Genomic DNA, 24,639 nt, shown 5'->3' with positions numbered 1-24,639 from the left:
TATTTATTTATTTAATTATTTACAGAGACAGAGAGTCAGAGAGAGGGATAGATAGGGACAGAATGACAGGAACGGAGAGAGATAAGAAGCATCAATCATTAGTTTTTTGTTGCGACACCTTAGTTGTTCATTGATTGCTTTCTCATATGTGCCTTGACCGTGGGGCTACAGCAGACCAAGTAACCCCTTGCTCGAGCCAGCGACCTTGGGTCCAAGCTGGTAAGCTTTGCTCAAACCAGATGAGCTCGTGCTCAAACTGGCAACCTCGGTGTCTTGAACCTGGGTCCTTCCACATCCCAGTCCGATGCTCTATCTACTGCACCACTGCCTGGTCAGGCTGGTTCTTTTTAAACAGGAACCTTTCTACATTTTTAACAATGCAATACTTGAAAGTTATAACAATTCAAAGACAGTAATTGTTCTTATTAATTTCATGTCTAATACTAGGTCACCAGGCAAGGGCCATATTTTTGCTTTATCCTGGCTTTCATATTTTCATATCTAGATACATTTATGTTTCCAAGTTAGAATTTAGTTCAGTCAATGAAAGTTGGCTTATGTAATTAATTGTATCATTTCATTTAGATATTTGAATCTACCTGGGGTTACCTATAAATACAAGTCTCAAAGTTAACTGTTTTCAGTGGTAAAGTTAGTAATAGATGAAAAATCAGGAAACTGGCAATTCTTTAAGAAGCAGGAATGAGACATTGTATTATAAAGCAAATATTTTTTAAAAATATATTGATTGAGTTTAGAGGAGAAGCGAGAGAAAGAGAGAAGCATCATCTTGTAGTTGCTTCTTATATGTGCCTTGACTGGGCAAGCTCGGGGTCCCAAACTGGCAACCTCAGCATTCTAGGTTGACACTTTATCCACTGTGCCATTACAGGCCAGGCTAAACAAATGTTAAATGTACTCATGACAAGAAATATGTTAATATTAATTAAGTGTCCTTATATCTCTGCTCTATCAGGAAAGTTGTGATGCCAGTTTTGGTGAGAGGTGGGCATTGGAAATCATCCTTAAAGAAGCTTTGAAAGAATGTTTGGTCTGCATAGCATTTATATAATGTAGTTTTGTTAGCAATAAAACAAATTTATTCTCTGTTATGTGGTAATGGAGTGTGATTGCTTTCTGAAATGATATTTTTGCTATTGATGGAAACAGCAGTGTTTGAAATTTGCCTTGTGAAATCTATAGGTGGTAATGACATTTATTGCAGGCTATGTTATGTCTTTAAGAAAGGTGCAATATAGAAAATACCATCAGGTGAGTAAATTGAGTTAGTTTTTTCTTCCTTGGTAATATAAATTTTGCTTTGTTGCTAGCAGAGTAACTCACTCTTGATTGTGGGTAGTTTGGGGTTTAAAGACCTAATTAACTCCTATATGAGGTTATAAGTGGGACTGTTCTGCCTTCATTTACTGAGCCGTGTGAAGACCCAGAACTGCTGATGTGACAGTCAGACCCATCACAGACCCCTAAAAGTTCGTTGTGGTATTGGTGGAGATCAGAGGTCCCCAAAAGCAAAGCATCTGAGTGTCCCCTTGAATTCTGATCCTCTGTCAACTACTCTCTTTCTAAGCTGGTCAAATAAGTGTTGGTTCTGGATGGAGACATCTTCCTTTGATGTCTCCCCAAGTCTATCCTTAAGCTTTTCAAAGGGAGAGAGAACATTCTTTCCAGAAATCACTGCCTGGTTTCAGGTTAATGGATTTTCTGTATCTCATCACATTCTCTTAATAAAATGTTTTTCTGCCTCACAAATCACTGCATTTTATTTTACTGCCAGACCCCTGGGTGTGGGTGTGCGTGCTAACTACTGGTGTTTATAAATTCATCTTGATTATATTTACAGTTTTGTATTTATGATAAAAATAATAATAAACTGACTGGGGTTTGCAAAGTTAAGGTATCCTAAGTTGTGCAGTTTCTCAGGTTGGCTGATTAATGTGCTTCTGACAGGGTGACATTAGAAGCCCTGGGCTTGAGTTATTCTCTGTTACTTTTAGAAGATGTCTCATGAGTGAATTAACTAATAATTTCTAACATTATACTGGATGGCATTTGATTTGCTTTTGTCTTTAAATATTTTCATAAGGAAGGAACAAAATTTTGAGGTTACCATTTCATGATATTTTAGCACAAGAGAAAAGCAGAGGAACTAAATGCCGGGCAAAGTGAGGATTTTTATTCGCTGGTGAACCCGACCCTCTACTTTTTTCTTTCTCTGTTTAACAAAATCAAGTACAACTGTGATAATAGCAGGTAGCCCTCAAACTGTTCCTACAGTGAAACCTGGCCCCAGATGCTCAGTTCTGCAGCTATAGTCTTGGGTTCCTGCAAGCTTGTGTGTGTCTGTTGGTGGGCGTCAGCAGGAGCAGGTGGGTGTGGCCAGGGGGCTTTCTCAGTGTTAGTTGGTGTCCCTTGCTCTCTTCAATCCCAGAGACCAGATCTTGGTATGAGCAGTGACTTATGCAATGAAATAGAAATTTATTTTTTATTACGGATTTTTTTATAATGATAGAATAAACAGGTACTGGATGTTTTGGTTTTGCATATGCTGATTTTCATGTGTTCATGATGCAAAGACCAATAGGAAAAGTAAAGAATCAGAGTTGTAGTTGCATTTCTTTAGTCGTCCCGTCTCCAAAATGTCCTTTCTGTGGGTGACCCCAATCCTGTTTGTTATTCTGATTCTTTATTTCACCTGAACTTGACCAAGTACAATCATCTTTGACAACTGTACTCTCCAACATTACCAGTCATCCAGTTCTGTCTCTCTGTTCCTTCCTCTTCCTTCTTCTGCTGGGATTTTTATTTTATTTTAAAATTTTATTTAGAAAATTAAATTTAACAGGGTGACATCGATCAATAAGAGTATAGAGGTTTACGGTAAACGTTTCTATAGCATTTGAACTGTTGATTATGTAGTATACCCATCACCCAAAGTCAAATCATTTTCCAGCATCTTATATTTCTCCCTCTTTACACCTTTCCCCTAACCTCCTCCCTCACGTCCCCAGCTGCCAGGATTTTTATATAGGAGTAGCTTACTGGTAGCAAAATGGTAGATGAGACAAGAGAATTTGCCTCTTTTTATGGAGCTTGTTGGTTTGTCTTGGGTGGCTTGGGTGACCCTGCTTCAACCCATCTATCAAATCCTTTATTTCCTTCTGCTCAGAATGCTGACTTCAGTCTTTCTTCACTTCCCTTCCTGTGTGCAATGACCAGCATGTTTTCCTTAACATGATTTTCCATCAATTTGTCCTCCAGTGACTTCCTAATGCCCGCACAGGCCACCTACCTCAGGTTGGCACCCACTGTTTAGCCTCCACACCCCTTTCAGAGCCCAGTCTTCACATTTCTTCACCACTGCGGCACAAGACAGGCTCTCTTCTGAATTCCAATCCACGCGGTGCTCATGATGTTGTCCCCATATGTTAGGTCCTACCTTTTCCTGTGTGAATCTTCAAGGCTTGACTTAAATTCTTTAAGGCTTAACTTAAATTCTTCCTTTCTCCAAGAGGTTTCCTTTGATCATTAGGGTATCTAAAAATTGTATTTCATCTGATCTAAGCCATCAACAGATAAAAGACACAGCACTGTTTCATTTACTACTAAGCTAGGAAAACAAGTGCCAATTAAACTAGGATGCATTGCTTTCTTCGAATTTTATTTTAATTGGAAAGCTCTTTTACAGTTGGAGGGAAGCTTAATTATTAATCATTCTGTGTCAAGTTGTCCTTCTTTTCATAACAAAATTCTTCCATAACAAAACTATTTTTACAAGATGTCTTTTCCAACTTCATTAAAATAATGTCCTGACATAATGGTATATGGTGCTGCTGGACAAGAAATATCTTATTCCTATATTTAAGTAATGTTGGTAAATACATCGGCTCTTAATTGCTAAACCATATATTTCTTGAGGATGATAACTTGTTTTTTAAGTGAAAGGAAGGGAGATAGAGAGACAGACTCCTGAATGCACCCCTGCTGGGACCCACCCCACAATCCCCATCTGGGGCTGCTGCTTGAATCAACTGAACTATCCTTAGTGCCTGGGACCTATGCTTGAACCAACTGAGCCACTGGCTGTGGGAGAGAGAGAGATAAGGAGGAGAGGGAGGGAAAGAGAAGCTGATGGTCACTTCTCATTTGTTCCCTGACCAGAGATCGAACCAGGGATGTCCACATGCCAGGCTGATGCTCTATCCACTGAGCAAACCAGCCATGGCTGAGGATGATAATTTTTTAAACCAAGTTTGTACTCTTGGTGGTGATCAGAAAAAATTAAAAGAGAAAAACTCTTTTAGACCTACTTAAACATAGCTTTGTGCATCCATACAAATATAGGTGCACTGAAAAGGGTAAGAAAATTTTAAAACTGCTTCACATTCAGGGTCTGTTTCTTCTGGGATTTTCTTCTGGGATTTTCTTCCTGTCCACTGTCTTCTGTTCTGTAAATTGTGATGCTGATGTTTTCCTGATCTTCCCAGAAGGTGTCAGTGGAAGATTTTCAGAAAACAGTTAGGACACATGTTCCTTCCTCAAATGGATGTTCAGTGGTTTGTTGACATACCACTGTGCTGCGATGGCTTGTCATGCCTCCTGGGGTGACAGCTGAGTCTGCACAAGTCTGGCAATGACAGCTGTGTCATGATTGCTGATGACTAACAGCAGTTATGGGGGATACTGAATATCAGATGCACCCAATTTCAATATGGTAAAAAGCAAGAAAAACATGCAACTCAGAATGGATGCAATACGGTACTTTCTTGTCCACCGAACTCAGTGCCATCAGGTGCTGCCCCTGGACTAATGTTTACAAGGCCATTAAACTGATGAATGCAAAAGTGTTTGATTCTGCTGGGCCCCAGCAAGACTTTCCTTAGAGATGCAAATCTGCCAGATGTGTGGGTAACTTACAAAACTTGGATCTACTCTTTTTCTTGGAACATACTCAGAAATCTAGAGCCAAATTTCCAGACAGCTCTAGGCTGTGGGTTAGGTAAAATTCTTTGGGAATTTGTCTCCTTCATTGATACTGCCACTAATTGTAGCCCGAACTTTTTCACAACTAAAAAAAAAAAAATGTGGTTTTTCTTAGGTGCCCGTGAGGATCCAGAAGTTCTGTGTATACTTAAATCATCACAAGTCTGATAGGCAGGTGGGTTTATTTGTAACTCAGGGAACAGAAGCTCTGACATCACATGCTGGAAGAGAACAGAGCTAGGATTTGAGTCTGGGTCTGTCTGACTCCAGAGCTGGCACTCTTTAATGACACTGTGTGCTGTAGGTTGTACGTGCAGGGTTTCAAGGCCCAAAATAGGTGACTTGCTACAATTTAGTTCAGGAAACTTCACAATTTGGAATATTGTGTAAAATAGTAATAATTCAGAACACACATCCAAGGGAAGCCTGCACCTTATTTTCTTTTTTATGGTGCTTTCCACAATTTGTAGTTATATTTTATTTATAATTTACTATCTTTCCCCAGTGAAGGCAAGAATGATGGTTTTTCATTGACTCTGAAATGTACATTTTTCCCATTTTAACATCTGTGAAGTCAGGATGCATGTTAAAATTGATGTATTCAAGTTTAATTGGCAGCATTTTATTTTTTCTCTTTGAGTGTTACATAAAATAATTATGCATCTTGTAATTAACTTTTTAATGTTTGATTAAATGTGTTTTAATTAGCTGCTCTATGCATAGTTCATAGTACGTATAGGGCATGGTCCCATTAAAGGTACTCACAAACATTTCTTGATGAATGAATGAATGAATGAATATGGAATTTTAAACCTTGCCTGAGGGTACATTGGATTTCTGGATGAAGTCTCTTGCCTACCAGATGCCCACTGTCTGCTCTTGTTTTTTTTTTTTTTTTCCTGAAGCTGGAAACAGGGAGAGACAGACAGACTCCCGCATGGGCCCTACCGGGATCCACCTGGCACGCCCACTAGGGGCGATGCTCTGCCCATCCTGGGCGTCGCCATGTTGCGACCAGAGCCACTCTAGGCCACAGAGCCATCCCCAGCGCCCAGGCCATTTTTGCTCCAATGGAGCCTTGGCTGCGGGAGGGGAAGAGAGAGACAGAGAGGAAAGCGCGGTGGAGGGGTGGAGAAGCAAATGAGCGCTTCTCCTGTGTGCCCTGGCCGGGAATCGAACCCGGGTCCTCCGCACGCTAGGCCGAAGCTCTACCGCTGAGCCAACCGGTCAGAGCCTGCTCTTGTTTTTTCATTGTGTCTGCCTTAAGGTTTGTGTATGACCAGTGTGCTCAGCCTGGGAGGGTGCGCTGTCGGAGCAGGTAGGGCTGCAGAGCTCCTCCCCTTGAGTTCCTGGAGGAGGAGTCTCGCCAGCTGAAGCAGGTGCCTGGTGGAAACTACTGGCAGGAAAACCCTCCCGTGTCTTCCGTTGAGTAATGTTTGATAATTTCTCCAATGCCGAGAAGTCAGTTTTATTCCAGGCAGGCACTTAGGGGACAGGTGGTCAGAGATAGATTCAGGCTTGTGCTTTGCTTCGTGGCATTGTTTAACCACAACTCTCAGGGAGCCCTCTTCAGGTCTGGGACCCTCAAGGGGAGCCTTGTGACACCTCCTGCTTCTACTTTGCATGGAGAAGGTTGACACAGAGGATGGAAGACTTTGCAGTTTACTGAGAAACCTCGAAGGAGCCATGGTTACGCCTGCCAAACACAAAATGAATGCCATCAGCCATCTGTGGAAATCTTCCCAGAAAGTCGCTCTCCCCAAGAGATAATGTTGTCAGCGGGCTGCTCATGAAAAGAAGATCGTGCCTAAAAATACCACCAGGGAAGGACCTGATTTAAATGTAACTAATGAAAGATAAGCAGTGATATAATGAATTAGAACCTCTGTCCTGAGGTTGTATACTGACAGAGGATTCTTGGGACTGATACTGAGATGCTGAGCAGGATGATGAGAAAAGCCTGTGATTCACTGATGACCTTTAACACCAGCAGAAGAGAATGACTTCTAAGGTCTTCATTATCATTAGAACAGAGAACAGCCAGTGGTGGGATTCAGCCAGTTTGGACTGGTTCAGCAGAACCCATACCTAGTTGTTTGTTGAGTTCTGAGAAGCAGTTGTTAAAATGGCACTTATAATCCGGGTTCTCTCCATTGGGCGGCTGCCCAATGTGGAAATCACATATATACATTCCTTACTCTTTTTTAATGTTCATCTGCACAACAGCGTATTCCAAGTACCTGTAGTGATATTCATTCCATCCGTAGGTGAAAAATAATTGCAAATGAGGACACCAATCAAGAAGCAATATGGAAATATCTTAAATAACAGTTTTATTTTTATTTTTTTGCCAGGAATTAATATTTTTTCATTAATATTTTAAAATTCTTACAACGTAATCTAGTTTTGTATACCTCCTTTATTCTTCTTTTTTTAAATAAGGATGATTTTATTTTATTCATTTTAGAGAGGAGAGAGAGAGAGGGAAAGGGAGGGAGGGAGGGAGAGAGAGAGAGAGAGAGAGAGAGAGAAGGGGAGGAGCAGGAAGTATCAACTCCCATATGTGCCTTGACCAGGCAAGCCCAGGGTTTCAAACCGGCGTCCTCAGTGTTTCCAGGTTGATGCTTTATCCACTGCGCTACCACAGGTCAGGCTCTTTTATTCTTATTTAAGTATTAAATGCATGAAATAATAAATTACCTTTTGGTATATCTTTTTTTATACTTAAAATGGCCGTTAGGGCAGAGAACCAGTTGTTAAATTATTTGAATCTCACCACTGAAAACAGCCACTTACTGATATAAGGAAGCTGATTTTAAAAATATTCCATAAAAAACTCTAGTTCTTTGTTTACCAAATAATACAGCAGGTTTTTGAATAACATTGTGTTATAACATTGATGAGATCCTATAGGAACTTAACTCCTGTTTATATCGATGATCCTATGGTAAAATTGGTTTTGTTATATGTCATTTTGCTTAAAGTTGTAGAACCTACCGAGATGTTAAGTGAGGACTTTCTGCATTTAGGTCTAAATATTGTCTCTATATTAACCCTACATATCGGAGGCCATATCTTAGTGTTGGCTGTTGATCAGATGAGTTTCTCAAGTTCAGATATCAGATTAGCATCAAAATTAGCAGTAGGTGTCAATACCAAATTAACATCCTCTCTTCAAGTCAGTCTCTTGTGAGATTGATTAGCAGGATATTGGCAGGATGAGTTTCCTATTTCCTGGATTTTATCTTGGATGATTTGATTGGATTTGTGTTCCTGAACCTTGAACTCTAAGGACTAAATCCTGGATTCGACAATCCAACCATAAACGCCCTGCCTTTTACTCCTTTTGATGAGAGAAATCATATATACTACATCTCTCAGATCACGTTCGCTATGATTTCCCATCGTGTCTTCACAGGAAGGATGATCAAGATGTTTAGTCACGTAGAATAAATTACCGTGGTTTATTTGTATGTGCAACTGTGTGAGCACAAGTAATTTATGGACATCATTTGCTATTTGCATATGAAATAGGCTTCTTGTTCTTTATGGCGAGAAAATGGCTCCTTTGGGTCACAATTATCATATCTGACAATTAGTCACAATTAGTCACAATGCTGGCAGTTAATTGTGCACACCAAGTTGTTTAGACAAAGTAAGACTGAAAATCTTGAGTAATTTATTCAACACTGTGGCTTCTCTAATTTGTATTTTGATATGATTTAAAGTTTCTCACTTTTCAAAGAAATTAGTCAAATTTCTCTATTGACTCAAAGCTTATTGTTGGGCAGAGTATAGAATTAAATGAATAGAAGAGGTTGTGTTGCAACCAAGCAGGTCAAATGTTTTGATTGGTTGATAAACATGATGAAGAGCCATGTTTAAACTGTTCAGCATATAAACAATATCACCCTAACAACCCAAGGCTATGGACAGAGGAGAAGAGACTCCAGAAGGAACACCCAAATGGTCTAGGTGGACTTTTAATTTTTATTCTGTGTTTCTGGTGAATAACACATGCAAATTAGAAACGTAAAAGTGAACTTTAGGTTCTCCAGAGGACTTTTTATTTGAAAGTCTGTTGGATGCTGAGTAGGTTTCCTAGGAGATAGAAGAGATTCTTCTCGAAAAGTCCAGAAACCAAGCAGATCGCAGTGATGTTTAGGATCGGTAGGAGACAGCTCTGGAAGCAGAGCATCACCCGCGTCTTGACGGTAAGGAGCTGTCGCCTGTCAGCTTGCATGTGTCTTGGATTATCATCTCTCATACCTGTGTGGAATACACCTAAACAAAGTTCAGTGTTATATCAAAGTTATACACTGATTGAATTGGGAGAAACATTTTGGTCTACTAATTTTTAGATAGTGCGTGAGGCTACATGTTAATATTTCAAATTTAATAAAAAGAGGGGTTGCATCCTTTGGCTTTTCTGCACATTGCTGCCTAAACTATAACCACTTATGGAAATACATCTGTATCTTTTGGAACAATGCTTGCCTAAGGGAAAAAACACATTGAGGGTGCTTTGGTCACTGCATTCTTTGAGACTTGTAAGCTTCTGTTGGTGAGGAGAGATTGTTAAGGCAGATTCTAGGCTGCAAGTCTTCTAGGGTCTGTGCATACCCCACCACCCACATTCTGTAGGCCTGAAAATGAGGTCACAGACCGGGAGGGCCAAGGATGTACCTTTGGAGTCACGTTGAAGAATGAGCTTCCCCAGCACAGGGCTTAGCTCAGCAGCTTTTATTATGAAACTTCTTTCACTGCCAATTGATGTCAGAGGAAAATGGAGGTTTCACTGGGACTCCCTTCTCAACCAAACCCATGCTTTGTCCCTCAGGGCTTGATCACAGTACCCTTCCTGCATCCTCAGCAGCCCAGGTGTGCCCTCCAGGCTTGCAGTCTGCTGTCTCTGCATTTGCTAAGGCTGTACCACAGACCTCTTTGCTTTCCCAGGCCTCACATTCTGATGCCTCCTTCCCATGCCAGTGCCTGCCAGCCAAGTCCTTGAACTGGCTTGCAAACATTTACTCATTCTTTTTTTTTTTTAAATTAGAGTATATTTGATATACAATATTGTATTAGTTTTAGATGTACAACATAGTGTATTGACATTTGTAAATCTTATGATGTACTCACCACACTTAGTCTTGTAACCATCTGTCACCGCTCAAAGTTATCGCAATATTCTTGACTAGATGCCCCTTCACCTTCTTCACCCAACCCTTTACACCCCTTCCCCACTGACAACCATGAATTTGTTCTTTATTTCTATGAGGCCTTTTTTGTTTTGTTTTGATTTTAAAAAATTCCACATATAAGTGAAATCATGTGGTATTTGTTTCTCTCTCTCTCCTTTATTTCATGGAACATAATATTCTCTAGGTCTATTCATGCTGCCACAAACGGCAGGCTTGTGTTATTTTGTATTCCTGAGTAATATTCCATTGTGTATGTGTACTATATCTTCTTCATGTATTCATCTGTTGATGGACACCTAGGTTGGCTAGGTGTATTGTCTGTTGTAAATAACACTATTGTAAATAATGGTGTCGTATCTTAGCTATTGTAAGTAATTGCAAATAGTGCTGCAATGAACATAAGGTGCATATGTCTTTTTGAATTAGCATTTTCATTATCTTTGGATAAATACTCGGAAGTGGAATTGCTGGCTCAAATGGCATATCTACTTTTAGCTCTTTGAGGACCCTCCATCCTGCTTGCCACAGTGGCTGCACCAATTTGCATTCCCACCAACGATGGGCTAGGGTTCCCTTTTCTCTATGTCTGCAATGACATTTATTTGTTGACTTGTTGGTAATAGCCATTCTGACAGGTGTGAAGTGGTATCTCGTTGTGGTTTGTTTGTTTTTTTTTTTCTTTTTTTTTTGCATTTTTCTGAAGCTGGAAACAGGGAGAGACAGTCAGACAGACTCCCGCATGCGCCCGACCGGGATCCACCCGGCACGCCCACCAGGGGGCGATGCTCTGCCCATCCTGGGTGTCGCCATGTTGCAACCAGAGCCACTCTAGAGCCTGAGGCAGAGGCCACAGAGCCATCCCCAGCGCCCGGGCCGTTTTTGCTCCAATGGAGCCTTGGCTGTGGGAGGGGAAGAGAGAGAGAGGAAGGCACGGCGGAGGGGTGGAGAAGCAAATGGGCGCTTCTCCTGTGTGCCCTGGCCGGGAATCGAACCCGGGTCCTCCGCACGCTAGGCCAACGCTCTACCGCTGAGCCAACCGGCCAGGGCGATCTCGTTGTGGTTTTGATTTGCATTTCCCTGATTCCTGATAATATTGAGCATTTTTTTGTATGTCTCTTGGCCATCTGCATATTCTCTTTGAAGAAGTGTCTCTTCATGTCCTCTGCCCATTTTATGTTTTTGACCTCTGAGAAGCCTCTCTGACAACAGCTCCCTTCCCATGCCCTCTCAGCACTTGACTTTTTCAATTGCTAGAACCCACGTCACATAACTGTAGCGAAATGACATTTGTCCTCATGTCTCTTTCTTTCACTGGACTGTGCGAGGACAGGGATGGTGCTCTATCCATTTTAAAATAGCCTCCCCTTAACACCGAGCCTGGTAGTAATGCACCTTTACTTATGCTTCTGTAATAAATTGAATGAATTAGACATTTTATATGTCTAAAAGAATTTCCTGTACTTTACCACCAAATCTAAAACAATAAAATCAATGACAAGCCTGACCAGGTGGTGGCACAGTGGATAGAGTGTCAGACTGGGATGTGGAGGATCCAGGGTTGAGACGCTGAGGTCGCCAGCTTGAGTGCGGGCTCATCTGGTTTGAGCAAGGCTCACCAGATTGAGCCCAAGGTCACTGGCTCAAGCAAGGGGCCACTCGATTTGCTGTAGCCCCCCAGTCAAGGCACATATGAGAAATCAATCAATGAACAACTAAGGAGCCGCAACAAAGAATTGATGCTTCTCATCTCTCTTCGTTCCTGGCTGTCTGTCCCTATCTGTCCCTCTCTCTGACTCTCTCTGTCTCTGCCACAAAAAAAAAAAAAAAAAAAAAAAAAAAAAAAATCAATGATGAACTCTTGAGTATAATTAATGAATTATTTTCTTCTTCAGCACAAGTTTCCTTTTAGTAGCTTGTTTAAACTTAAAACAAGTTTAAGTTTTTTGAAAGTTTCATTTATATATATATATGTAAGATGCTGGCTCTGTTCACTCCAGTCAAGTATGATATTAACAGAATTACTTTAATGTTCAGTATATTATATAAATAATGACTACATTTTCTATGAACTGCACTGATATGATGAAGTATTACATTGTAACTGGTGACCCAAACTAATCAATGGCAAAGATCCCAGTGCTACTTAACTTTAAAACTCTCTATATTTAACCTTGGTCTGGAACTGTTACTGTAGGATGCTTTATTATAACTAAGTTATTATAATATAATAACTGACTTTCTCCAGCACTACATGCAAATAACCACCAAATGGCCATATGCTCTGTGGGTTTGGAAAAGACAAGCCATATATCCTTTTTGTTGTTTAATAAACAAAGCTTCTTTTAAATGAAAATATTTGAAATAATTCTGTGTATATTCACTGACTTATTTGCAAAAATATAGCCCAAATATGATATCTGCCTTCTTTCTACTTTTCTTAGAGACAAAGACTGTTCAGTAATAACAAGTATAAAAAGGACATGAATTTCAGACTTATGGATTCTGATTTTTTTTCTTCCTTGAAATTAAACTGAAATAAATAATTTCATTGGTTGATTTTGTTGACCTTTAGGAAAAAAAAAAAAGACTTATGAAAGTCGTCTTGACTTCAATTCACCAAAGTGCAAACTGGTTTTAAAATGGAGGCAAGCTGGCCCTCTGTTTCAGGGATGTGTATTTTCATGCTTTGCATTGTATGTATTTGTGAACACTGTCCGCTCAGATTTCAGATTGCTTGGTTTCCCTAAACAGTGATATTCATGGGGGTAGAGACTGTGGAGGGCAGAGAGAGGGATGATCCTCGGGGAGGTACAGCTCCTTCCCCTGCTGAGAAACTCTGCAGGGAGGCTGCTATTGTTCCCCTGGGCACACAGGAGAAGCCAAGAGGAAGAGAACCTTTGCTGTCAGGTATCTTTTGTCAGCTGAAAGGATGTCAGTTTTGTTATTCTCTGGCAAAATAGCCAAACCAGTTTCAATATCCTTTGTTAATCAAGCCCAGACATGTTTGGCCCAGGAAACACATTTCAGGTTTACAAAGTCAAAACAATTTCCTTGGAGTGTCAGGAGGTGAATGGCTCTAAGATTTAGCTAGGGAGTGAGAAGAAGACTCATACTATTTGTTATGGCCCCAGTAAGTACCCTTGATCCTGAATGAGTTAATGCCTGCGATGTCCACATGGTAAGGACACCATTGCTGGAGAGAATGTGACTGTAAATGCAGATTTCACATATTCCACAAGTATCTGTCGAATGATGACTTGCACCGGGCGCTGTGCTCATAATGACAGCAATGAAGAGCACTTTCTGGCCTCATGGCATCTGGGGCTGAAAGTTGTCTTCCTGGAAATTTTTCACAACTCTAATAATGAGGAGAAGAAAAAGAAAAAGAGGTCTGGCCTGACCAGGCGGTGGTACAGTGGATAGATTGTTATACGGGGACGCAGAGGACCTAGGTTTGAAACCCCAGGGTTGCTGGCTTGAGCTTGGGCTCATCTGGCATGAGCATGGGCTCACCAGCTTGAACGTGGGGTTGCTGGCTTGAATGTAGGATTATAGACATGATCCTGTGGTTGCTGGCTTGAGCCCAAGGTCACTGGCTTGCTGAAGGGGTCACTCGCTCTGCTGTAGCCCCCCCCCCCCAATCCTCCCAGTCAAGGCACATATGAGAAAGCAATCACTGAACAACTAAGGATCTGCAACAAAGAATCGATGCTTCTCATCTCTTTTCTTTCCTGTCTGTCAGTCCATATCTGTCCTTTCTCTGTCTGTCTCTGTCAAAAAAAAAAAGAAAAGAAAAAAAGGTCTGGAGTTGAGGGGATTCAAAATTTATGCCCTTGGATTTTCTCTAATAAGTTCCTACCCCAAGTGAAAACTGGTGGCCCTGATCTGTCATGATCAGTTCACACTGTGGTTTCCTCTGATGCAGAGTTTCTGGCAGGACTGCACGCTGGGGCTGCCTGCCCGCGGAGCTTTTGAGAAAAGGCAAGGCTGGGGCCTGGCTCTGGACCAGAGAAGTCAAGTTTTAGAGCACCCAGGAAGATTCTTTCTTTCTTTCTTTCTTTCTTTCTTTCTTTCTTTCTTTCTTTCTTTCTTTCTTTCTTTCTTTCTTTCTTTCTTTCTCTCTCTCTCTCTCTCTCTCTCTCTCTTTCTTTCTTTCTTTCTTTCTTTCCTTTCTTCCTTTCTTCCTTCCTTTCCTTCTTTAGAAAATTAAATTTCATAGGGTAACACTGACCAGTAAGAGTACATAGGTCCCAGGTAAACATCTCTATAGCATTTGAATTGGCTGATTGTATTGTGTGCCCATCACCCAAAGTGAGCCAAGCTCTCAGCACTCTGGTTTATTGTGATAAATAAGAGAAGTTTGGGAATTTTACTCCTGTGACCTATATAATGTGAATAGTGACATATCATACACATTTTATCATGTGCGTGAAAACCACTTGAATTATTTGGTCCCTGCTGCCAGAGGGGCTCTTAGAATTCTACAAGATTGTTAGTTCTGATTTTGGAGAAAAACCACTGTAGGGTTGGAGGAAGATGGAATATATGGCCATGTGAAGGTCCACTGAGTCTCGATCAGGTCTAGAAATTTGGTACACAGGAAGCAAACCCTGGTTAGAATTCGGATGGCAGACTGTTGGCGGCGAAGGCGGTTGTGGTAATGGGGATACCCTGCAGCCAGTTTTGGGCTGACTTGGGTGAAAAATTCACATGTCATAAAAGCTAAAGAAGGGATCTTTATTTGCTTGGAAAGAATGACAGGGAAGGGAGTAAATGGGGAATTTAAGGGGCTCTGAAAACTGTTCAAGAATAGACAAGATTCCAGAGCTTACTCTAGGACACCAGAGAAGTTGATGAGATCGGCTCTGTGTAAGTGCTATCGCTTTGCAATGGAGGGGGCGGGTGCGGCTCTTGTGAAATAAAGGAGGGCTTCTCTGTAGCAGCTGCTGTGAGTGTCTGCGCCAGCCTGGAGGTCGTTCCCTTCAGGAAGCCTCTCTGCTGAAGGGCTCTCCACACTGAAGGAGGTGCAGCGCCTGCTTCCTCTGCAGCCGGGCCTTTCACCTGAAGAAGTGCAGGGGGAGGAAAGGAAGGCGAGGAGGGGAAAGTACATTTAGGAGCAGAGTTGTTAAATTGTGGTTCTCTCTGCCGATTAGAGCAGATTTGGAGGGTCCAGGAAGTGCCAGAGAGCAGCCTCTCCTTGAGAGAAAACTGGGCCCTGTGGCTTGAAACGAAAATGCTGAAAGGCAGAAGGAGGTTTTTCTTGTTGGAAGACATGGAACTTGGGTTAACTGTGCTGATAGGGTTCTGGGTGGAAATGAGCAGGATCACCCATTTCCTCAGTTTTCTAGATTCATCCCGTTTAAATGGGATGCAGGCTGACGAGGTCAGTTGCATTTGCTGGATTGAGGGGGAGCTGGACTCCATACCAATGGAGTCGTACATGGGTGTATACTGGGTCCCCACATGCATTGTGGATGGAGCGGCTTGTTCACTGAATTCTGAGCCTGTAGTCATGGACTCATACTGAGCTCACATTGAGCCTTAATTACTTGAGTGACTTATAACATGATCAATTTGATTAATTTATCTGCTGATTAGATACCAATGGAGGCTCTCCCACATGACAAGCACTGTCTTGAGCCCTGGAGACATTGCAGAAGTCAGAGTAGAAATCACTACTTCCTGTGGAGCAAGTATGTTTGTAGGAATGGTGAGATTTAATTGATATTTATTTCATTTTCCTGCTCAGGAGATAGGAGATCAGATAATCTATATGGTAGATAGGTGAGCTAAACCAGCCTGGGTGCTTTGGGTATCCTCCTTAAAAAAGAAGAGAAATGCATCCTTTACCAATAACCAGGCATTTTAGCCTGGCATGTACTTGGAGAAATCTTTTCTTCTGCTCATGCATTTCCCCGAGGCATTCACAGCTGTGGAGCACAGCATCAAGTGAAGCTACCTGGCCTGAGATGAACGTACCCGTGTCCTTGGCCTCGTTAACTCCGTGTCCATCAGGTGATTAATTATCTGTGGACTTGAGATTGATGCTGAGAGCCAAAGCATGATCCGTCTCAGAGCTATTTACTTGGAGGTTTAAGATAAGGAGTTTCAACTGTAATTCAAGATTCCACATTATTTACAGTTACTTCCAGTGGGGATTTTAATATACATTATTCTTCCCTCTCCTCTACAAGGTTTGTAAGATTCCATATGCATAAATATACATAATAGAACAACATACCCAAACCAAACAAAAAGAATTATTATCATTCAAAAATACACAGCAGATCCTCATAAAACAGATCTCTTTCCCAGATTCAAACCCACAGCAAGGATAATTGTGTCACCTAAAAACATTTTTTCAAACAAGGAAATACTTTGTTGTTGCAGAACTCATTTTGTGCCCCACACACTTGGCTGTACAAAAGCATACTGTGAGGACCTGGTCTATGCAGTGTAATGTATATAAAAGTGAACTTGTTCAGTGGAAGCAGCATGGAGTGAGGGGATGCATAGAGCCCAGCCTACTGGGTGCCCCAGCAGGAAGCCCACCTCTAAGGCACTTTTAGGAGTTGAGGATGGGGCAAGAGTTACCCTTTGCTGAGACACAGGAATGTGGTGAAAAGGCTGGACAGAGGGCATGTCCCCTGGGAACCAGCTGGACATCAGTCCATCCTGGCACTAAAATACCCCCGGTGTAACTCAGGAAATGGTGCTAGTTAACTCCAGTATCCACCTACAACTTCTATAACCTATGAAATATGTATGGGGTTTCCCCACAGTATGCTCTAGATCAGTGGTCCCCAACCTTTTTTGGGCCACAGACTGGTTTAATGTCAGAAAATATTTTCATGGACCAGCCTTTAGGGTGGGATGGGTAAATGAACAAAATAAAATTATGTGACTGGTGTAAAAACTGTGGTATTTTTAAATATATCTATAATTGTCGAACTTACAATATTTATTGGGCTAAGTTAAAGGAGGAATGAGCATGTCCTCATTATTTAGGCTGTATTTAAATTTGTTATTCTGACAGCGTTTCATGTCTGACATCAATATGTAATATGATAGGTTCAGGCTCACTACCAATCATGAACCTACGACAATAAAAATAAATATGAATCCACTGTGTACTTGTATGCAACTTTATTAGAAGCGTCCTCTTAACATTGCACCAACAACATAACATTAGTAACATCCTCTCTGCCTCCAAACACTTTCCAGTCGCTATGGTAATATTTAAATATGCCTTAAAAATAAGATACAACACAAAAACAAATATAAAGTACATGAAAAATACAACTCACCATTGTTATGAATATTGTAAGTTAAGGATTATTTATTATAATGTTTATATAGAATGAGAAATAGTAGCCTATCTCTCAACAACCATAACGCTAAATCAGTGGGAGCCCTGAGCTTGTTTCTCTGCAACAAGAGGGTCCCATCTAGGGGTAATGGGAGACAATGACACCCAAAGTGTGTTGCTTATGTCCAGTCTATTCCATAATTTTGTTTTGGTTGCTGTCACTGCAGAAAATCCCGCTTCACACAAATAGGATGTCGGAAATGGCAACAGGGTTTTTAGTGCTTTTGTGGCAATCTCGGGGTATTCTGCCATGACTTTAATCCAGAACACTGGCAGAGTTGTAGTATCGAACATATTTTTAAGGCCACTGTCATTTGCGATCTCCAGTAGTTGATCCTCTTCTTGCATAGACACGCTGGATTCACCTGGTTTGTTGACAAATAGATTGTGGGTCCATTCCTTGGCAATTTGTGGGTCTTTTGTGGTTGGGAAGTAGTGTTCAAACTCTTTTAAAAGCAAATACAGATGATTGTGCACCAGCTGGGACAATGAAGGCTTGGGCTCAGTCTCTTCCAAAATTCCCGTGAATGTTTGAAACGTGTCAAATATACCCCTGTTTACGCGTCGTCCCCACAAATTCAGTTTGGCTTTAAATGCAGCTACTTTATCTGCCAACTTGAAGACAGTTGTCATTTTCCCCTGAAGTGACCGATTGAGTTCATTGAGGAGATTAAATATGTCACACAAGTAAGCGAGTTTTGCGACCCATTCCTCGTCACTGAAATGTGCTGCTAGCGGTGACTTTTTTCCTGAGAGAAATCACTGCAGCAGCTCTCATAATTCAAACACTCTGGCCAGGGACCTCCCTTGGGGTAACCATCTTATTTCTGTGTATAAGAGAAGGTGTCTGTGCTCCGCGTTCATTTCCTCACAAAGCTGCTCGAACAGGCACGAGTGAGGGGCGTGTGCTTTGATGTGGTTAATAATTTTAATGACATCATTCAATACACTGTTAAGTTCCAGTGGTATATTTCGGCTAGCCAGCATTTCCCTGTGAATGACACAATGTGTAGACTCGCATTCAGGTGCAACCTCCTTAATCTAAGTAGTTAAACCAGACATCCTTCCGGTCATGGGAGCAGCTCCATCTGTGCATATGCCAACACAAAAAGACCATTTCAGTTTTCCTTATATATAGTCTTCCAGCGATTTAAATAGTTCTGCAGCTGTGGTTTTGGTTGGCAATGATAGTGCACATAACATATCCTCATGCACATCCTCTTGACAAAGATAACACACGTACACAAGTAGCTTTACCTTGTCAATATCTGTAGATTCATCAACCTGGAGGGCATACCATGGTGATTTATTAATCCTTGCCAACAATTGTGATTCAACGTCCTCTGCTATTTCCTCAATGCGCCGTGTGACGGTGGTAGCCGAAAGAGGCATCTGTGCTATCTTTTTAACCGCAGCCTCTCCTAGAAGTTCACAACAAATGTCTTTAGTGGCTGGAAGGATCAATTCTTCACCAATGGTGAATGGCTTCTTAGCCTTAGCAATACGATTAGCCACCAAGTATGATGCTCTCAGTGCACTCGCATTTATTGATGTAGTGGCCACCAGTAATTGTTTCTGTCCTTCTTGTTCATGCTTTTTTCTTTCGAAATACTCAGAACTCTTGTCTTTTAAAGTAGTGTGCTTGGTCTCCAAGTGGCGAAGCAGTTTTGAAGGCTTCATTGCCTCATTACATAGCCGGTCGTCACATATTATGCAGAGCGGCCTTGGTGCGCAAGAATCACCAGTTGCGATAAATCCATACTTCAAGTAGGACTCCTGGTATTGTCTGTTAAATGAAGCCTTCTTTTTCTTTGAGGTAATAGGTTCTTCTTCTGTCTCCTCATTGGCCCTTTTCCACTTTGCAAAAAAACTTTCAATGGAATTGTTTTCACTCATTTTGCTAGTTTATGGGTTTAATTTTAGTGGCAACGTATCACGTGACCGAGACAAGCGTCAAGAGTGAGTCTTAGACGGATGTAACAGAGGGAATCTGGTCATTTAAAAAAAAATAAAACGTCGTTCAGACTTAAATATAAATAAAGCAAAAATAATGTAAGTTATTTATTCTTTCTCTGCGGACTGGTACCAAATGGCCCATGGACCGGTACTGGTCCACGGCCTGGGGGTTGGGGATCACTGCTCTAGATAACCCTTAAGAGGATTTAAAGAAAAAATGTTTATAGAATATCAATTTAAATACATGCAAAATTCTTAGCTGCCTGGGATACCCCGTGTGTTGGTCTGGCCCCGCAGATGCATCAGAGCTTGACTCCTAGCCCTGCCACTCATGTAGCTGTGTGTGCTCTTGGGAGGATTATTAATAGTCCATGGTCTTGATTTCCTTGTGTGATGTTAATAGTGTCTGCCTCACAGGGCTTTTGTGATGATTAAACGTAAGCACAGTAAGCGATGATGACTAGCAGATCTATAACTGTTTATATAATGCAACCAGGACAAACTAGATGTACTCTGATATCTTCACAGGGCTGGGGAAAGGGTGTCTCTGCTCTGTCACAAAGGAGCTTCTAGACCAGACATCTCCGTCATCCATCTCCATCTGGCTGCCAGTGGTGTCAGTGGGCTTAGGTAGGGCTTTGTAAGTGTGGAGGGAGCTTAAATATTTACACAATTAAGCATCATTATTAAAGCGTTTTGTTTCACCTGAATTTTGATGTCCAGGGTCAAAGCCTTTGCCATGCCATTTTAATTCAAGTGCTGGTTTGTTATAGTAGGAAAGTAGTTAGATATTAATGAAAGAGAAAGGAGCTAGACATCTAATTAAGGTGGATTAACTAGGAAGCTACAGCTTCAAGGGCACCCAAGGAGAAGGCACATCCTCCGCCAAAGAGATGTTAATCCCAAATCAGGAAAGACCAGTTTTCCAATCTCCCCAGGAAATAATCTGCCCATTTGCTGGAATACAGAGGAGGAGAGGATATAAACAGTAAGAGGGAAATCTTTTGCTAGGTGAATACATAGTAGAAGCCAAGATGGTGTAGGGTTAGGTCTGTCTACTAAGCACCTGTGCAGGATAAGCCAGTCGATGAAGAAGAATTTTGAGACATGCACAATAGGAGCCAAGTGGCAACATAAAGGGGTGGAGTCTAGCCTAGGGAGAATCTGGAAAAGAATTGGATAGGATAAGGGCATAAAACCCTGGAAGATCCAGGAAAGGAATTGGATAGGGGGATGGCCCAGCACAAGCCCATGAAGAATTAGAAAAAAGATTGGTGTTGGGCAAATTAATTTGTATAATCTATATTTTCTGGTTTTGCTCACTCTTATTGTTAAAGATGGCCACTGCTCATGTGATAGTGCTCTCATGTGATACAGATTGCCTTTCTTGCTTGGGAAAGAGCTTGGTTATGCTAATGTGTGCTGGGGGAGGGCTTTTGCGCCAAAAAGTTTTAAAAGGAGAAGCTAGGAGGCCATTTTGAGAGAGACCATGTTGTTGTAGAGAGGAGAGACCACTTTGTTGTAGGAGAGAGGCTATATGGTTGGAGGGGAGGAGGCAACCAAAATGGAGGCATGCAGAGAGGACTGAGTAAGGCTGGTGAGGCCTTCGATTCTAAGAAAAAACCTGGAAAGAATGGGTTTTGGTGCCTATGTGTTTGCTTTTACTCGTTGGCCAGTACTAGTCTAGAACAAAAGAAAATAGCCCACCATTTCTTGGCTCCGTTGATTCATTACCATCTGTCCGAATCAAGTGCGAACTTGCAAGAGCCAGGCAGGCTGTGGTGACGGCTGCGGCTACTGGACTTACAATTGGTTAGTTTGAAAGAAAGCTTAGCCCTTCCCAAACTGAAGAAGATGTAATTAAATCTTAAGAAAGTCCTGTGCACTCTCTCCGTAGCAGCTGCCTGGGTCTGGGTGTGGCAGCCGCAGGGGCCAAAGCACAGTGCTGAATGTGAGCCAGAGGGGAACAGAAACGAAGCTCGACTACTGAAGCTTTGGACGCCAGGGCTGGGATAATGGCACAGCATCTCTGGGCCCTGGCCCTTCTCCTGGGCTTGGTGGGGGCAAGGCCTGTGGCCCCAGAAGCTGGATTTCTGCAGTGAGTTGGAGCTTAGCCACCTGGTCGTGGATGAAGCAGTGCAGCAGCCCCTTCAGGGGCACCTGTGCCCTGCGTGCCCTTACATTGCTAATAAATCTTACCACTATACCTCACATCCTCCTATGCATGTATCCCTGAGATGCTTTTCCCATGATACCATAGAAGAGTCCCATTTCCAGACTGGTTCGGCAGACGCATCTTGGTCTCAGCCCATGTCAGACAACAGATCGATTTTGTATTATCTCAAGACTGCACCTGATTTAACCTTCACAAATACCTTTCCAGTTTGGGCTTTTTTCTTTTTATGGATGAGGTAAGGTTTCCCATATATTGGGGATTATCAACCTTGAGTCAAAACAAAGTGTGTATAATTTACACTCAGTTTATGTATGCAAACATGTGGACTTGGGCTTGGGTTCTACAGAGTTAAAGGCAAAGGTTAGTATATTAAAAGGTTGGATGGATGGGATTGTCATGAGAAAAAGTCCCAGAGCTTTGTTATGAAAGCACATGGCATGGGGTCTTCCCTGGGATTTGTACTTTAAAATCTCAAGTTTTTGGTCTGTGTTAACTTCTAAACCAATGAGAAGTAGCCCAAATGTTAGAGAAGGAATGGAGTTTAGCTGTCACATAGTCCAACACTTTGATTTTGGAGTTGCGGCAACTGAAGCCTGGAGAAATTAAAAGACGGATGCAAGGTCTTGTGTTAGTGTCAGAGCTGGGACTGGACCTGCAACTGCACCCCAACACCAGGCCTGTTTGTCTACGTGAACTTGCCCTGCCTTGAAAGGAGCACATATTTCTCGTGAAGTAGCACATTAGTCACTCTTTCATTCCAATATGATAGTAACATGCCTTGTCACCAAAATGCATAAATGTTTTAATAATATATTCAGATGTCCTTGGATGTCAGGTAGGTGTCTGGCCATCCCCGCTGCCCCCAGAAGTTGTTGCTTGCATATGCAATGCAAATACAATTTGAACGTGACTCTTAAGAAAAAGAAACCTATGCTTTGCCTCTTGCCTTCTTAATCCCACTCTGCCCTCAGTCTCCAAGAGTCCTAGACCTTCCACCTCCACACAGCTAGTCATCTGACTGCTTGTTGAAGCTGTTCCCTAGCAGCCAGAAAGCTGCAGGTTTAAGTTCAAAGACTGACAGTGCACTGATCTGATCATTAAATATTTGTTTGCCATTATTGACTTTTTGTGGTAGGAATAAAAGTCCCTCACGGTGCTAGGATAGCTTAGTATTAGGCAATGGAATTTGAGACTGATCAATGATGTTTTTTTTTTTTTTTTTTTTTTTTTTCTGTATTTTTCTGAAGCTAGAAACCGGGAGAGACAGTCAGACAGACTCCCGCATGTGCCCGACCGGGATCCACCCGGCACGCCCACCAGGGGGCGATGCTCTGCCCCTCCGGGGCGTCGCTCTGCCGCAACCAGAGCCACTCTAGCACCTGGCGCAGAGGCCAAGGAGCCATCCCCAGCGCCCAGGCCATCTTTGCTCCAACAGAGCCTCGGCTGCGGGAGGGGAAGAGAGAGACAGAGAGGAAGGAGAGGGGGAGGGGTGGAGAAGCAAATGAGTGCTTCTCCTGTGTGCCCTGGCCGGGAATCGAACCCGGGACTTCTGCACGCCAGGCCGACGCTCTACCACTGAGCCAACTGGCCAGGGCAATGATGTGGTCTTTCGTGTACATAGCCGGGGGTTCACTTCATGTTACTTGTCATTAGGAGACAGAACTGGCAGTGTATGCAAGAACATATTCAGTGCTTAACATACTTTTTAATATAGCTCTGAAAACATTTACTTTAGAAACATTGTTAATTTGTCTTGTAGACATAAAACTGCTGTGGAAGTATTTTTTCTCTGTGATAGTTAAGTAAAAATAAAATAGTGGTCTGTTTTAGGGACCCATATCTCCTTTCCTCCACCAGAATATATATTATTTCCTTTGGAATCTTGTAAAATTAGGTCTTGGAGTAATGTGTTGCCATGGCAGAATCTTATTTCAGTTTCTGTATTCTTTGGAAGCCTTTAGCTGCCTCCCATCCGGGCTCTCCACCTTTTCTGTTTCTTCCTGGCTATCCAGCATTTGCCATCTTGTTCTGTCGCTCAGCTCCTGGTTCCCTGGGATGCCCACCCTGTTCCGAAGTTGCTGAAGACATTCAGTGCAAACTCAGAGAGCTCAGGTTGAGAAAAACATTTTATTCCTCCCTGACACGAAGGTAGAAAAGAGTCCAAACAACAGGATGTCTTCCTGGTTTTAGCCACATTTGAAAAGAAATTTAAATTTCTTTCTGTTGGAAGTTTATGGAATGTGTACTTTGTGTCAGAATTTGTGTTAAGTTTTTTCTTTTTTAGAGAAATGTCAAGAAAATAGATACATTGTTTAGTTTGTTAAAACCTCACCCCCCTAGCTTCTCTCAAGAAGTCCTTTCAGCCTCAGAAAAATGAAATCCTTAACTTTTATTCTTTACTTTTTCTAAATTTTTTTTTTTTTAGTAGCCTAAGTAGTTCTTCCTAACTTGAAGTTTCCCTCAATTTGCTAGTCCCACACTTCTTTCCTTTATAGTTGAGGTTTTTGAAAGAGTAGTTAATGTTTGGTAGACTTATTAATTCTTATTTTCCAGTCATCCCTTTCTCAAGTGTACATCTATTTTTTTTTCTGTCTAAGCAAGAAGTTATTCTAACAAGGATTACTCTGTTGTCTACTACTGCATAACAAACCACATCCAAACTCAACAACTTAAGGTGGAACAGCTCTGTTATTTTTCTTGATTCTGTGGGTAACTGAGCTCAGCTGAGCTGTGCTGTTTCACATGGCATTGGTTGGGTTGCAGTCATCTGAAGGCTTGACTAGGTTGGAATGTCTAAGATAGTTTGAAGGTTGCTGCTGAGGTGCTTGCTAAGCGGTCAACTGGAGCTATTGACCAGAATGCCTTGTTTGGTCTATATGTTTTCCCCATGCAGCTTGGACTTCTCACAGCATGGTGGTTGGGGGTTCCAAGAAAGC

General features: G+C 41.9%; 1 protein-coding gene across 3 annotated transcripts in view; it reads left to right on the top strand.

Annotated features, from left to right (window-relative positions):
* DNAH5 (dynein axonemal heavy chain 5) overlaps positions 1-24,639 on the top strand; it is a 326,976-nt gene that overhangs the window by 49,382 nt on the left and 252,955 nt on the right. For 2 of the 3 annotated variants that reach the window (XM_066243781.1, XM_066243766.1), the window contains exon 1: positions 8,996-9,215. The exons of the other annotated variant lie outside the window; for it this stretch is intronic. In XM_066243781.1, coding sequence (XP_066099878.1) covers positions 9,159-9,215 — 57 coding nt within the window. In that variant the 5' untranslated portion in view covers positions 8,996-9,158. Of the gene's footprint in view, positions 1-8,995; positions 9,216-24,639 lie in introns of those variants that run through there. 3 annotated transcript variants of the gene reach the window in all.

The sequence above is a fragment of the Saccopteryx bilineata genome, chromosome 1, assembly GCF_036850765.1.
Source record: "Saccopteryx bilineata isolate mSacBil1 chromosome 1, mSacBil1_pri_phased_curated, whole genome shotgun sequence".
NCBI classification, from domain to species: Eukaryota; Metazoa; Chordata; class Mammalia; order Chiroptera; family Emballonuridae; genus Saccopteryx; species Saccopteryx bilineata.
The sequence above is the reverse complement of the archived record's forward strand: the minus strand, read 5'-3'. Positions and strand labels throughout refer to the sequence as shown.